The sequence below is a fragment of the Bacillus rossius genome, chromosome 11 (genome assembly GCF_032445375.1).
Source record: "Bacillus rossius redtenbacheri isolate Brsri chromosome 11, Brsri_v3, whole genome shotgun sequence".
Lineage (NCBI taxonomy): Eukaryota > Metazoa > Arthropoda > Insecta > Phasmatodea > Bacillidae > Bacillus > Bacillus rossius.
In genome coordinates this window covers 48,425,606-48,441,587 of record NC_086338.1, presented here as the reverse complement: position 1 = coordinate 48,441,587, position 15,982 = coordinate 48,425,606, and the positions used below count along the sequence as shown (strand labels likewise).

Sequence of the window (15,982 nt, the reverse complement as noted above, 5' to 3'; positions counted from 1 at the left end):
GGTGCACAGCCAAGTAGATCAGTGGTAACACTATACTTCCATTCCAGAGGACCCTGGTTTGAAACTCGGTCCACCCCTAATAATATGTCTTCAATGGTTCACAAAATCACTCCTGGCAAATGCATGGATGTTTCCTTACTCGAAGGCCATAGGCGTTTCCTTTCCTAATACCACTGGTTTGTGTTGTTCTGGGCTTCCGTATCTTACGACCTCATGTTAAAAAGACATTAAAACCAAACAAAATAACAAAAGAAAACTGTATGCCGATAGAAAATGAATCAAACAAGTTCTGTTTGAATCTTATCCTGTCCTGAATTAAGTTCACAAATTTTTCCTGTCTCTCCGGCGGTACTTTGAGCAGTTTTACATCTACCATAGTCTGTCAATGTGGGACTCCTCGAGATGTCTGCCAACCGGACTACAGGTTGTCAAACTGATCAACATATCACTCTGAAAACTAAACCTTCTAACCTCAACTAATACGGGCACTGCAGTTTCTCGATTGTTCCTTACTTCATCATGCCCTAAAAATTAACGAAATCCAACTTTGAGAAATCATACACGAGGATCCTAATTATGGCCATAAAAATGCAACCATTAAGGTAATATTTTTTTTTAATTACATATGTAATTATTCTAGGAATAGCTTATTGGCTGAAAAACACTGGTGCATTTACTTGAAATCACATAGCATCACACAAGTGTGGTGGTGGCACACAGAAGACACAAAGTGGTGTAGAGAACTTTCACTTACATTAGCGTGTAGGGCAGCTGGCTGGGCATAGCTGTACACGTTGCATATAGACTGCTGCATCTCCTGCAAGTCCAATGAGCACTCTCTCAACCCTCAATCGTACCTTTCAATTCCTCTACACTTAAAATAAATGCCTTACTTTATCCTAGAAACACACCCAGGCTTCGCAGCTGAAAGGAAGTCTAAAAACTCAAAGAGCATAAAAAAAAGGAGAGATACAATTTGACTGATGCAATAACAACTGATAGAGATAGGTAAATTTCGCACATTCATCAAGTCACAAGTTAGAATGCAAACCTTCACACTCTCGCACTGTGTTCGTGATTGGACAGCAGCTATTTTGACATGCCCCTCTGCGACCGTGAGCCAACGATGTCCAGCTAGGAGAGAATTAAGTGAATCAGGTAGTGCTAATTAAAAGGATAAAAATGTTCTTGCTAAAAAAATCAACCAACAGGAAAGGAAACATGGGTTGAGTATACCTGTGAATTTGAATTATACCCTGAGGCCAGACAAATCTGCGAAATTTCCGTGTTTCTAACAGTTTATACTACAGTAGTTCAACAGAGTTATGTTGTTCTTTTGTCAGTTATAATGATGATATCTCAAATTTCACATACACATATGTGTTAACTTACTTACCAGAACATACAAGTTTGATTTTTTTTTTTTTTTTTGGGCTTGCTTAGCAGGTGATTGCTTACATGCTAACTTACTCTTAAAAATTTAATGAAACCAGACCAGAAGCAACTTATGAAAACTTCCTGCTCCTAAGGGGCCAAAAACCCATTCTTTCCTAATCACAAATTTGGCTGCCACGCCTAGACAGTGTCTCAACTCGCAGTTTAATTCACTTCCCTTCCTTAATTAGAGACATTAACAAAGCTTGTCATCCATCCCAGTAGGTAAAATATTTATTGATAAAAAAATAATAATTTAAATACAGATTTGCAATTTTATTTTTACATGGTAATCCTGAGTATCCTTATAAACAGTTATTTACATCTCCTTTAAAAACTATCAGTAGACTAAATAGCTGTCAAAAGCCATGATAGTGAACACAAGGATGAGAGATAAAGCAATAGTACAAAAAAAATTGTGAACATGTATTTTAAAATTACAAAAATGTTAAATGAAGTGTTAATTGTGTACAAGTTCTCTCCTTACAAATAAGAAATACCTAACAATTTCAAGAAAATGAGATAGATTACGTAATCTGCTACAATAGTTCCCAACTTTTATATGCTAGCACAACCGAAGTCAAACTTTATTGACATTGGCTGTTCTTGCATTAAGCCACAGATTTTTAACTATAACTTTTAAGTTAAACAGGAATGCACAGAAACATGAAATGATATGCAAGTAGAACAGTCTTCAAACACATTTTTCCAGGGCAATATAAACGAGAGGAGACCAACGCTAGTAAACGGAGGACCGACACCCGGACTGCCAAGGCCGCAAGTACCCACGGCGCCAACCAATCAACGCAGCAACGACTGCTTCCTGTTTCCTCATCGCACGGCCAACAAACATCTGCACTGGAAACACACAGCGTATTCCTTATCACCGAAGCTACCCAGTGCATGGATCGACCCTGCAGAAAAATGGCACACACCACCACATGGAATAGGATCACATCCCCACAAGGCCAAACTGATTCCTTCTGATGATGTGCTGATAAATCTATAAATTGAGGGGGCCAATCAAATTTTGAATCATCAAATCTCTAGTATTTGGAGTCAATATTTGAGGAAAAAAATTCTAAGAGAAATATCAGAGGAAATAAAGTAAATTAAACAATTCAACACACAAACTCTGAATTTTTACTAGGTCAATATTTTTCTTCATACCTATCCTGTTACCATTTCCCAAGACATTTTACCTTTAACATGAAATTATATGAATAAAATTACAATATTATTGATTCTGGAAAATTAGTTTGTCGAACAAACATTTAAAGGGTTCAATGTTACAGTAGGGACCATAGTCAATATTTTTCCTTTCTTGTGCATGTTTTTATTTTTGACCCTTGAGACCTAGATTCAAATTCGAGAAAACTTGAATGTGATCCATCACTAGTATAAATCAATACTGACCTTACTAAGGTCAGTAAGCCTACAGCATGAAAAAGTAGTGTGGAATTTGTCATTAAGGTAGCAGTAAATTTTGTAATGCAAGATATCATTTAGACTATAAATTAACACTAGGCCTAACATTGTCATGATAATGAGGGCTCCAATGTTCAATCTACATGGCATGAAAAGGGCCAGATTGTATCATGATGAATAATATTTTAAGATTTTTTGAACTAGTACTCATAAAATCAAAGAACTGTCCAAATCAGTTCACATAATTTAAGAGGAAGAAAAAGAAACAAAAAAGTGTCATCTTGGATTCTTCATTATTTTGATCACAATTTACTAATGTTAATTATTGAAAATATGATTGTGTAAAAGTACAGAATATACTATAATGGAAAGCTAGAAGCGACAATTATTGACTGTAGCAAATACTTTGCTCTGTGAAATCATTGGAAGTTAAGAATTTAATCCATTTCAAAGAATTACATACATTAAACATTATTTATCAGTAGTGACAGTTTTATCATCTCGAAAATGTGTGCTCTCTACCTTAACGAAAACAAACCTTAAATAATGAACTAAAATAAATTGTTACGACTTGTAAATAATGTAATCAACAATGACATCTTTTGGTTTCTATCACTCCCATTAAGTAAAATTTATTTTACTAAAAAAATAATCAGAAACTCCTGGTTAAATATTGCACTTCAAACAGTTGAGACCAGTCCACATCTGCTCCAGGCAGCCATAATCGCTAAGGTACCACATTCTTGGTGAAGTGAATGTGGATGATTGACTCAAACTATCATGACTTAAGTTCTAATCTATAAGTTACAAGATGTAGGCCTGTGCAAATGTTAGTTTTTTGATGGGAAGCGAACATAAAATCAAATGTTTACTATTTTCACAAAGTCAAATTGAATTGCTAATATTGTTCTCTGCAAAGCTGAATGACCCTTATTTTTAAAATACATGACTGAAATTTAAAAAAAAAATTGTTTAACAATTGTAATATTTTAACTGAGTGATTATGTGATTAACTAATTGGGCTCTACATATAACATGAATCATAAAAGCAAATAGAATGCCTTCTTTTTTATTTTTACATAACCAACTTTATTCAAGCAAATAATTTACAACCACAAAAAAAAGTTTCATGAGTGAATCTTAGGGTTCCAATGTTCTAAAGCTTTGTAACAAATACACGAAGCTTCACATCAGACGCGAAGCTTTGCATCACAACCAAAGCTTCAAATAAAACGGATAAAAATTTTTCTGGCAAAGTCCGAACTGAATATTAAAAATAAATTTGACTGATTCCCTTGGTAAAATCTTCACACAGACCTAACGAGATGGAATCCAAGCAATTTGGGTCCCAATGTAATATCAGAGGTCCACTCAAAACCACCAAGCAATGTTCTAAGTGAAAATGACATTCCCACCAGGAGCAGGGTCTAGTAGAGTCAACATCTTTGCATGAGAAAAAAAATTGTCATTCTTTTCAGCCCGAAGATTCAAACGGGTTGGTTGACGAGGAACGGTAGTGGACAAGGGGAGAGAGGAAACAGGAATAAAGTACTTGGGAGAAAATGGAAATACCCCAAATAAATAATTCTTCACCCACTGTCCAATCAGTCACAGTAAACCCAAGAGAAAAAAGAAATTAAAAAATTACTGTCCCAACGGAGATGAGTGTTGGCAAGCTAATCCGTGACTTTTAGTCCCTAGAAATTTGGCTGGAAGCATATAGAATTAATACAGTGGTGAGTTTGATTACCGACAGAGTAAAAGTTTTTACACTCATGGAAATATCCCTCCTGGGTTCAGTACTGAGAACCCAGCTTCGTATCGAGGGAGGGGGAGGGGGGAAGGAGAATAACAGAATGTTTTTGGCTGGTTGAATGGGGAATCTGAAATTTAAAAAAATAAATAAATAACTTATAGTGTGTGACGGCAATGCTATTGGTAAAAAATTTTAATTATAAATATTTGCCTGACTCTTTGCACAGTGGTGGATACAGGAAATTTTTTCAGGGGAAAGTTAAAAAAAAAAATAGAACTCACTTATGTCAATAACAAGGGGTTTTGGAATGCTGCATTATCAATTTCAACATGAGTCACTGCTTTTTGTTCCACACATTGTGATATATCACCCTGCAACACAAAATAATTGAAGGAGGGGGGGCTAAATATCCCCCCAATACCCCCCCCCCCCTTGCATCCACCACTTTCTTTACAAATAGCAGGTAATCTGGCTATCTGGCAACAAATATTTGCTCCAGAACATAACATCTAATGTTTTATGTAGTGGAATATCAACTGTCTTGGATAAAAAAAAATAATGGCATGAAAATGCAATAACTAAACACGGCGGATTAAGCTGGGCCTCAGCAACGTAAATGCTGCAGGAAACAAGATGGAAAGATTTTGGACACGGGTAAACGTTTCACAGTTGGACTGTTTCCGCACAAAGGCTTGGGGTGATGGGCCAGGGCTCCCGACCACGCGGTGCTTGTAAAGCGAGCCATGCAGGGGTTAAGCTGGACCATCGAGAGAGGGGAGCAAGGGGGGGGTGAAGAGGTGGGGAGAGAGGGCATGTGCAGCAAAATCTCCGAGACCTGGGTAACAAGGGGGCACGGTTGGGGCACAAGAATTTTTTTTCAGTGTGAGAGTTTACCCTGAGTGTAGGATAGCATCACAATTATTTTGCAAATAGAATTAATTAATTGGAAACCTTACAAGTTGTGCAACTTTTACGGTGTTTTAAATTTTTAAAATAAAATGTGTGGTGTTTTAAGAATTTTAGATGAAGTAAGGAGGAGGGGCCCAACAAAAGTATTTGCGCATTGGTTTCTTAGTTTCTCTCGACAGCAATGGGGATAGGGACTGAATGAACCCTTGCCACTCGAGCGTGTAAGTATTAAGGATGAAGGTCACAGTGTCACCTGTAGTATACCTGTGTGTTCATCATTCCAACAACTTGAATTTAAATATTTTCAGAATACCTTTCATTTTCACACTTCACAAAAGTCTAAGAAAAATTGATGAAAAATACATTAAGATGAAAAAAAGAGAGAAATATGAATGGAACCATAACAGAGTAATGTAAAATGCCAGGAACCATGAAACCTGGCAATGCATTTTCTTAGACCAATATTATTTTAAGTACGCTATATAAATTGTTACGATCATGTACATAAAAACTGAATATTTTAAATAAATTTTAATCACAATCACATATTATTTGTTACATGTAAAAATCATGTATGTGCTATGTTGTAGAAAACAAATTCTAAATTATTAATAAATCTTCTTGTTGTCTTACATCTTACACTGTTTTCATTAAAATTTTATGTGAATCAGTTCCACATGTTGAAGATATTAGTAAGTAATAACTAAACAATATATTTGATTTGAAATGTCGAATCGAAAATACAAATACTCGCGAATATCTAATATTTACTTAACACTCCCACACACCTAATATTTGGGCTTAATATTGACAGTGAAATCGCTAAGGAAGGTATCACTCAACACAGATAAGGAATATCGGGAAAGGAAATGGCATGGGTGACTCCAGGGCCGGGAAAACAGGACCCTGCACCTGCCGTTTTCATTATTATTATTCTCGTTTGTCTAGTTTCCTGCGAATAATATGGACATTTATGGGAAAAAAGAATTGCTTTAAGAATGTAATTTAAACCGCTGGTCAACAATACCCTTAGGATTTCAACTGAGTTTTCATGATTCTGCGCTAAAAAATATTTATTTCAAAGATTTTACTGTCTGTAAAATGACGTGATTTCACTGGAATTTTATCGCTAGAACTTGTAAAACTAACCAGAAAATAATTTATTTGGAAGAAGTAAAAAAATTTCTTGAGATAAATTAGCAAAACCATTGTCGAAATTTCAAGTTCCAGGTTGGCTTAAAAACAATATTTTAAAGTGCATAAATTTCAAACTTTCTGGAGTAGGGTGGCTATTTCATAGCACAATCCCTCAAGCCCCCTGGTAAAGACCTTCTCCAAAAAAATTAGAACCCCGCAAAAGTAAACGGGCTAGAGCCCTGCAACATCTAGGTCCGCTGCTAGGAAAACAGCCTCGACAAGTAGTAAACAACTTCCCCAACATTTGAACGTAGCGATTCAAGGAATATATGGGGAAAAATAACAGAATGCTAAGACTGGGTTTTAAAATCAAGTTCCCTTGGAATTCGAGTCCAGTGTGCCACCTTGCGTTATTGCGAAAACCACACAGAACAGGGGTATTTGGGGAGGGACTGATCACAGCCTGTAATAATAAAACATCCCAACACTAGACTGGAGTCATTCCTGGAAACTGTGGAAACACCAGAACTGGAATGGCTGTACAGGGATTCAAACACAGCTCCTCTGGAATGCTGGTACAGTCAGGGGCGTTTCCAGCGCAGGGAAAGCCGGGAAATCGCCTATCGGGACCCCGTGCCGGCGCTTTTAATAACTTTTTTGTTTAGTGTTGTTAAAAAATGGGGACATTAATGGGAAAAGTAAAATTAAAATTTTTAATATCTTGTAACTTAACGTGCTGGTCAATAACTCAATACCTATTTCAATTCATGATTATGTGTTAGAAAAAAAAACATTCAAAGATTTTATTGCCACGTATAAAGACGGGAATCGACTGGAAATTTGATCATAAGCATTTATGAAACTGACTCGAGGATAATTAGTTAGGAAAGAATATCAAAATATTTTTTTTTTAATAAATTAGCAAAACCATTGCCATAGTTAAGTTACTTATTGGGTTAATACTAATGTTGTTTGAAGGAGTAAAACTTTCCAAATTTTCCGTAAAAGTAAATAGCCCAGGGCCTCACAAAGTCCAGGGCCACTACTGGGCACATGGTTTAAAAATTGTGTCACCTCGCTCAGTAATAAAATGTAGTAACAAACACAGATCTTGTCCCAAGAATTCCATCTCGGGACTACGTTGCTGTGAATAATGATGGGCACACGTTGAGCACAGGCATGAAGCCCGACATTCACCACTTCCCAAAAATCCACAGCATTTCAGAGATGGCTTTATAAATAATCTCACAATCAGCGACCAGCAAACAAGCATTCAATTATTTAAATGTTAAACTCGTAAACTTGTCTTTTGTAAAATAATAAAAAGGCCCTTTATTACTTAGCAAACCAGTTAGACAACAAGGTGCCTAACTACTTACAAGAAACATCTTTTTCAAACAGAGAGCACTTTAAAAATAAATATAATATTTCCTAGTTGGTCATCTTTATAATCTTTCAATTAATTCTAGAGTTATAATCAATCAAAAATAGACACATGCAATTGAAAATTAAGTGTTTGGTGAATTATTAACATGTTGAAACTGGCGACCAGAATTACTAGATCTGGGCCATGGCGGCTCGCCTCCAATCAAGGCACTTGGGTTTCGATTCTCGCTAGAGTTGATCCCGGGTTATCAACACGTGGGAAACATGGTGGATGTATCAGCCAGCCGATACGTTTCCTCCTATACTCCTATTTCAATTCAATTCAACAATACACTTGCAACTGGGCTTTCGCCCGGTGGCAAGTTATTCTCCCCGCTACTCTACTCTCCCATTGCATGAAGTTTCTTCCACCAACACATTCTGTTGCTGACGTAACATCTCTAATAACCTTAATGTTGACAATAAATTAAAACACTAGTTAATTACTATTTAATTCCCTTACTATATTTAGTTATTCAGGGACTAACTGAATTTTCCAGTGAAGTATTAGGTGCTAACTAATTCAGGGGTGTATTAATGCTAGTGAGGTGGGATGGTAGTGCGACACTCGCTAGTGCTTCTAGCTCAGTATCTCCTATGAACTGGCGCGCAGTCTTCTCATCATGCATAGGGCAACTATGAAATATGAGCAGCAACCATAACATTAGATGGCAGAGAAATGAAGATAAAGGAGTAATGCAAGGCCCTAGGGTGCTTTCAAGAATCTGTACAGGGATTTTTCATGCCTAAAAAATTATTCTGAAAACACACGTTTTAGCCATTTTAACCCTCCTAAAAACAAAATTAAAAACAAAAAAATGCCCTCAGTGTATTAACTTAAGTACTTTTAATAAACAAATCCCACTATAATATATTGAACAGTTTTTAAATTGTGTAGTTTTTTTCTGACCCATGCACATTATATCAGCTCCCAGGTTGGCAGAGCCCTTAAATTTTACGTTTTAGTTAATAGATGGAGACTATCATCTTTACCATTTTTACAGCATGAAATTGCTTAAATGTATGATTAATGAAATATGCCTTGCATATCACCAGCAACAGTTAACATAAAAATGGTTTTAATTAGTTATTAACAATTTTATTTTCAGCAAAATTTAATTGCAACAATCACTGTGACAGGAGGCAGTAAATGTTTAGTGCTAAGATTGTTACACCAACAAAAATTTATCGCAGAACAATTGTCATAAACATAATGTTAATAATAAAAAAACTAATCTCGTACTTAGTAAGTTCGATGATGTATTGTAACAAGTCATTAAAAAAAATATCACAAAACGACAAAGAAACACAACAATGAAATTAGAAATTTTTGTACAGAAATACTTACAAAACCAAGCATAGATACTTCAGACACAGTAATCAGGAAGTCACCAAGGAACTAGACACACTTAAATTCTTTTAATATTCCACTACGTTGAGCTGCCATATCTGTAACAATAGAGTTAAAAACTACGGTCACTCAAAAATCATTAAAAAGAAAAGATTCAAAAATTCAAATTGAAAAAAAATTACAGGAAATGTGTATTTTAAATAGGTATTAATATAAAATAATTTTATTTCCCTTATATAAATGAAATTACAAAGTACCACAAACAGAACAACTGACTGAAAAAAAAAAAATGGTACTGGTACTGTGTTTGTTATTAAGAAGTCAAAAAATTTATTACACTATGGAAAGAAAAAAACAAAGGACCTAATTAAGAAATGTATAAAAGGGTAAAAAAAAAGTCTGATGAATAAAAAATGGTCACAGGAAAATTACATTATTTTTCAAAGTTTTGCCAAACATGAGTAACATTGTTGGAATTATTTCAATAGTTTTATTAGTTAAGCAGCAGTTTCAATCTGTAGGGACCCTATGCAAAAACCAAAATTAAAAATAAATAAAATTCAAATTTTTTGCTTATGATTTGATTTTTTATACTTGCAATTAGGCTTACACGAAACATAGGTCTTAGCATCTTTAAATGTAATATTTTTCCATATGCTTGGTACTAGGTTAAAAAAAAATATTGTCTCCCCCTGCCCCCCTGCCAACCCAAAATTTTTTTTAATAATTTTAGTAAAAATTATGTAACTTAACACCAGTTTAATGGAGTTATTTAATTAATTTTACCCTTTTGAATTCTATATCAACTATCAGCAGATGACTTATGAGGTTATTATAAACAACTGGTGTAATCAATTATTCACTTACATGTCTTAACAGTATTCATTATGATTAATTACTATAATTTTATTTCATTATAATTAAAGGTGAATTACTTCATCTTGAATCAACTAAAATGAACATTTCACGCAATTCAAAATAAAGCATAAAATTTACAAATTACTACTATACTGCGAACTTACTCTAACGATACACTTATTGACCACTCCTTCATCCACCAGCTGTTTGACAGATCGTCTGCCAGTACAGCAGCTGTATTTGACAGTTCACTAAGTTGCCAACATATCGCGCTCTACTGTAACACACATACTCACCACAAATTCTCTCATTTCGTATTAGGCTACAACGCTATTTGCAACCGGTTTAGTGTTAAGTACGCCTCGAAATTACCACTGAAGGCTTTTAGTGGGCGTGGACATTACTTTTTCTTTCAAGGCACTATAAACGCCATCTTGTGGGAAAACTATTATCACGGCCACGGTCTTCACGGCTTCCTAGAGCAAGGCTACGGCACTGAGGTACATTTCGGTATCGACGTTTGGCTAACGTTACTGAACCTGGAAGAAAAAAAAAGAGAGAAAAAAAATTACGCAAACATACGTGCGTGTTTTGTTTGCAAATATGGCTGACACTGAACCCATCGATGACACTTCGAGGCCACAATTCGGGACCAGATTCTTGACAGAAAATTGTGATGTTTTCCACCATAATGCCTGGTATGAATGCTGTTAGATACTTATTGTGTGAATTCACGAGATTGTGCGTAAATGACGCGCGTAAGCCACAGTATGTTAAAGGTCACTGCAGGTTTCCTGGCCGCGCTAGATAGAGGTCACACAACCGCAGTTTGGTTCCAGATATTTGAAAGACTTGACAACAATTATTGATTTTAATTTGTGGTGCGTAGATACATATAATACGAATTATTGAGCACTTTGGTCTGTCTGCCCTATAAATAAATTTCAAAACTATATACTAAAATTACTTTTTGTTCCATAGTGGTAGTGCATCACATTTGGTACACTGTAATCGTGAAGTAATACAATTAAGAAATGTTTCTGAAATTTCCAGCTTGGGTAAACTATTGCAGCATATAACTTTCAAGTAGTGGAAAAAAAAAAAACCTTATAAATCTCCCATTCACATTAGCGAAATTTAACATCTATTTCTAATCAGTAAATACATTAGTAAAAGACTTCATAGTCAGATGAAACATCAAGATACCGTATTTAACCTATCTGACCAACCTAATTCAGAGACCACTGCTAACTTACGTAGCCTTCATGGATGAAAAAATAGGGGATCGCAATAAACTAGTACTCCTATGAGAATTGTGTCAATCAATCGTACACCTACAAAAAAGTTAAAATAAGCATTAAAATTTTAGTTTACATCCAGATCTGCCGACGAACGGAAAAATATTCTTAAAGTACCTAATTTTCAGCATGAAGCATAAAGTCTTGTAATTTAAATTGTTGATCTTGATCTGCATGACATTGATGAATTAATTTTAGGGACAATGTAGAGTGGGATGCAACACAGGAAGCGGATGCAAGAACAAAGGTTGAAGAAAATTCCAGCATTCTTGTTTCAGAAGAACAACAACAGTTATATGAGAGTAATGGTGACAAATTCTGGGACAAATTCTATGGAATCCATCAAAATAGGTTAGTAATAATATTTACTATTTTAACTTCCGTTTTTAGAAGAATAACGGAGCAATAAGATGTGTGGTCCTGATTGTTGCTCTAGATTTAGAGGTTAGTGTCATACATAAAACCAGAATTACTGCAGAAAATAAAGATTTTAATGTTGCATGTAAAAATTACCTGGTGCAGGTTCTTCAAAGACAGACACTGGCTCTTCACGGAATTCCCGGAGATCTTGCCGTGCGAACCGACTAATGGAGGAACCACCGCGCTCGCTCCTGAAGGAACGGGTTCAAGTCCTGAAAGCAACAGAGTGGAAGACAGAGTCGCAGAGCTCCAGAAGTCTGTTTCCACACCAGCGCCACGAGACGGCAGTTCCATCGAGGAAGTGACGGACAAACTTGCGTCAGTTTCTTGTGGGAAAGCTCGTGAACTCAAACATACTGTTCTTGAAATCGGATGCGGTGTTGGCAACACTGTTTTCCCAATACTGCAGTACAGCAAAGATCCACATCTGTTTGTGCACTGTTGTGATTTCTCATCAAAAGCAGTGGAAATTTTGAAGGAAAGCCCTGAATACGACACAAACAGGTAATTTTTAACTAATGTTTTGTAAAGTTAGTTTCCATTAAGTGAAAGAATTGAATGACAGCCACATGGCTGTACTTAAACTGTGAAATAATAGTGGACATGATGTTGTATGTTTCAGGTGTGCTGCATTTGTGTGCGATGTAACAAGCACGCATTGGGAGGTGCCATTTGAACCTCAAAGTTTAGATGTCATTACACTAGTATTTGTCCTCTCTGCAATACATCCATCAAAGTGAGTTAATAATGTGTTCCTTTATGGAATCTACGTGGCTTAGTCAAGGAAAAAATTAATCAATTTCGTACTTACATCTGGCATGTAACCAAACGACTTGTACTTGGCTCTGCGTTGGGAAGAATTATTAAGGTTGCCCACATTTATATTTTTGCTGACTGAACTTTGTGGTTGTGCTGGAAACAGTCTTAATTATTTCAGTAATTTTTTCTAAAAAAAAAAGAAAGAAAAAAGATGGGTCAAATATCATTTTTCTCAAATCTGATTTTGAATTCTATTCTCAAGAAGTTATTTGAATCTACCTCATGAGATCTCAGACTGAAATAAAATGCTCAAGGGGGTAAAAATTATGCTTTAAAGAAAATATCTAGATTTTCATTAAAACACCAACTCATTTTTATGTTAAGAATTTTTTTTTTTTGTTAAAAATGTTTGCTGCACTGCTGAGCATTAAAACTTTAAGCAAATACAAAAATTTTCGTGATAGGTTTTGGATCTTCCTTTCAACAATTTTCTAAGAATCTTTAATCCTTGAATATCATATCATTTGAATAGCCAGTGTGTTCACATTCTGGAAAGTCATGAAAAATTCAGTTAAGTTGGATTTGGCCAAGGAAAGTCAGGGAATTTACTTGAAATTCTGGAAAAGTCATGGAAATTGCCCAGATGGTATTTTAGTACAGAGTCGTACACACTACAAAACAGCATTTGCAAGGTTTTATTAATATAAAAAAAGAAAGAACACTGGTCAAAGACGGGGTAGGTGGAGGTTGATTTTTCTTTATTTCAGAAAATTTCAAAAAAAAAAAAAAAATTAAAAAAAAAGAGGGAAATTTTGAATTTGGGACAGGGATTTTTATCACAGATTTGAGTGAAAAAACCTGCAAGTATTAAATGGTATATGAGGATACCTATTTAAAAGTAACCTTTGTGTTGCTGCTGCACGAGGCAGTGAAGCCATTGAATATATATACTGTATAGAAGTCGCGAGTGGATAGGATTTACTCTACGTTTTTCAGGAGCGTATGATGAGCAGCTTGGGAACTTCACCGCTGCAGGGCGCTGCCGTAACGCCCTGTATCGTCTTAGTTGTTATTTGCAAGTTAGAGCGCAGCACTGTCGCCCGCTGTCATTCCCCGCACCCCCCACCCAACATTCACTGCAGCTCAAGGTCGTTCAATGGGAGGGGGAAGGGGTGTTTGAAGAGTTCGACACTTGTCCGCTAGGGACCACCACAAGTCGATGCCCTAGAGATGGTGGCGATTGCGGCGGTGAATTAACCAACTACCTCAAAACCATATTAGAAATTTTAACCTGGGCTGGCGACTTCTATACAGTATATATATTCAAAGGTGAAGCAGAGGCTGTGTGCGTTCCAGAATGCAACACGTTGTGCGCCAGATCTTCCGCTACGCGCGTCCGGGAGGGCTGGTTGTCTTCCGCGACTACGGTCGCTACGACATGGCGCAGCTTCGTTTCAAGAAGGGCCGCTGCGTCGCCGGCAACTTCTACGCCCGTGGCGACGGCACGTGCGTGTATTTCTTCACCCAAGGTTAGAAACAGCATTTTATTACGTTTAACAGGTGTGATGCAGTAATAAAAGTTTTTTTTATTTTTAAGTTTTAAGACTCTGCATGTAATTTCAAAATGGCATTACTTACAAGCTGCTGTGATGGAACTCCTTCAGAATAGTCCCCTTCTGACTAAACACACCGGCTCCAATAGTATTTCCCATTGTCCTCCATGCAAACCAAAAAATGTTCCACATTGTGTGTGTATTCCATACAAAAGCGACATAAGTACCTTCATATAAGACAAGTGAATGTTTAAAAACTCTTCACGTATGCCGGGAATACGGTCTATTAGCCAGTGCAACAAAAAATTTGAAAGGGAATGTAGTTTTTAAAAAGGTAGACGGAGGTACAGGCTAGTTGGATTTTATTGAAAAACCAGGGGAGGAAATTCAAATGCATTTTCAAACATGTAGCTGGATTTCATATAAACTATTTTAGCCCAAGGCAAGTCATTCTGCCAGGTCTTCAGAGGCCATGATTACCAAAGCTGGATGCTTGCGTGGCAAATGACTCAATTCAAGAGCACCATAGATCAATTAACCATTGAGCCTCTGTGAAAAGCAGTGTTATGCTTAACTCCGCTGTGAGTTACTTAATTTCTCAAAAAATTATGCTCCATAAATGATCTAGGTTTATGGGGGTGAATTTGCGTTGAGATGATTTGGGGAACCCAAGTGGATGACCGCGAGAAATTTTCTTTCCAGAAGAGCTACGGGAGCTGTTCACGAGCGCGGGCTTCGTAGAAGAACAGAATCTGGTGGACAGACGACTGCAAGTGAACAGGGGAAAGAGGTTGACCATGTACAGGGTGTGGGTACAGGCCAAGTACAGGAAGCCAGTATCCTGATAGAAGACTCCCTGCACAATCCGGTCCTTTATTTACTGACGAATAAATTTGCCCTTGTTGAAATTTTGTTTTGTATTTGTTTCTTTAGAACAACTTCACATGATTTTCACAAAGCATATGACAGGAGTAGCAAAATGAATGAGAACCCTTCCTTTATTGTATCGTATTGTCCAAATGAACATTCATGCTGGCACACAAATCATTAAACAGTGATTATGTTAATATGAAAGCTACTTTTCCAGTGTCAGATCTTACTGATGTACAATAAATGTCTTGTAATTTTTGCAAATTATTGCGAATGGTGCAGTATGTATTTTTAATTGTAAGAAAATAGTGATAAGAGAAGGGTTTCATAATATAACTGACAAACTAACTATTAATTAAAACATATTTTTTCTGGTTGTCATCAATTTAAGCTTGGTGGTACAGTTAGCAATTTTCTAATCTTTTTAACTTCAGCTTAGGCAAGAGTATTTAAAGGCAAGAGAACTTCAGTATGTAACTGCTACCCTGATGATGGCGAATGCAACGTCGAACGAAAAGTTTGCGAAATCTTCGCCTTCAATATGGCTACAACCCAGAATCAAAGCAACTTCAAAATGTACGATAGTTTTTAAGATAACTTCATTGTTGTAAGTTACAAGCATATAGGAATTTAAATTTGCTGTAAACTACTTTTTTTTTTAGTTACCAGCCAACAGGTATCATAAAGGTAAGACACACAAACACTACATTTTTCACACACGATGTAAATATGATAACTATTTACCCTGCTTTTAACGCACAGTAGGTGTGAGTGATTTTAAAAC

The 15,982-nt window shown here is 36.2% G+C and overlaps 2 protein-coding genes across 8 annotated transcripts in view; one reads left to right on the top strand and one right to left on the bottom strand.

Moving 5' to 3' along the window:
* Positions 1-10,799, bottom strand: part of LOC134536923 (protein alan shepard) — a 249,193-nt gene extending 238,394 nt beyond the window's left edge. For 2 of the 7 annotated variants that reach the window (XM_063377013.1, XM_063377016.1), the window contains exons 1-3: positions 10,595-10,799; positions 9,438-9,538; positions 755-817 (exon numbers count right to left, since the gene is read on the bottom strand). In XM_063377013.1, coding sequence (XP_063233083.1) covers positions 755-817; positions 9,438-9,449 — 75 coding nt within the window. In that variant the 5' untranslated portion in view covers positions 9,450-9,538; positions 10,595-10,799. Of the gene's footprint in view, positions 1-754; positions 818-9,437; positions 9,539-10,462; positions 10,567-10,594 lie in introns of those variants that run through there. The other 5 variants (XM_063377015.1, XM_063377017.1, XM_063377010.1 and 2 more) reach the window with 4 other exon arrangements.
* Positions 10,800-10,822: 23 nt separating this feature from the next.
* Positions 10,823-15,236, top strand: LOC134536928 (tRNA N(3)-methylcytidine methyltransferase METTL2). The gene is made up of 6 exons (XM_063377025.1): positions 10,823-10,996; positions 11,795-11,947; positions 12,119-12,520; positions 12,639-12,752; positions 14,132-14,304; positions 15,031-15,236. Exons 1-6 carry the CDS (start codon positions 10,902-10,904, stop codon positions 15,171-15,173), a joined length of 1,080 nt encoding a protein of 359 aa, XP_063233095.1. The 5' UTR covers positions 10,823-10,901; the 3' UTR covers positions 15,174-15,236.
* The last annotated feature ends 746 nt before the right edge of the window (positions 15,237-15,982 follow it).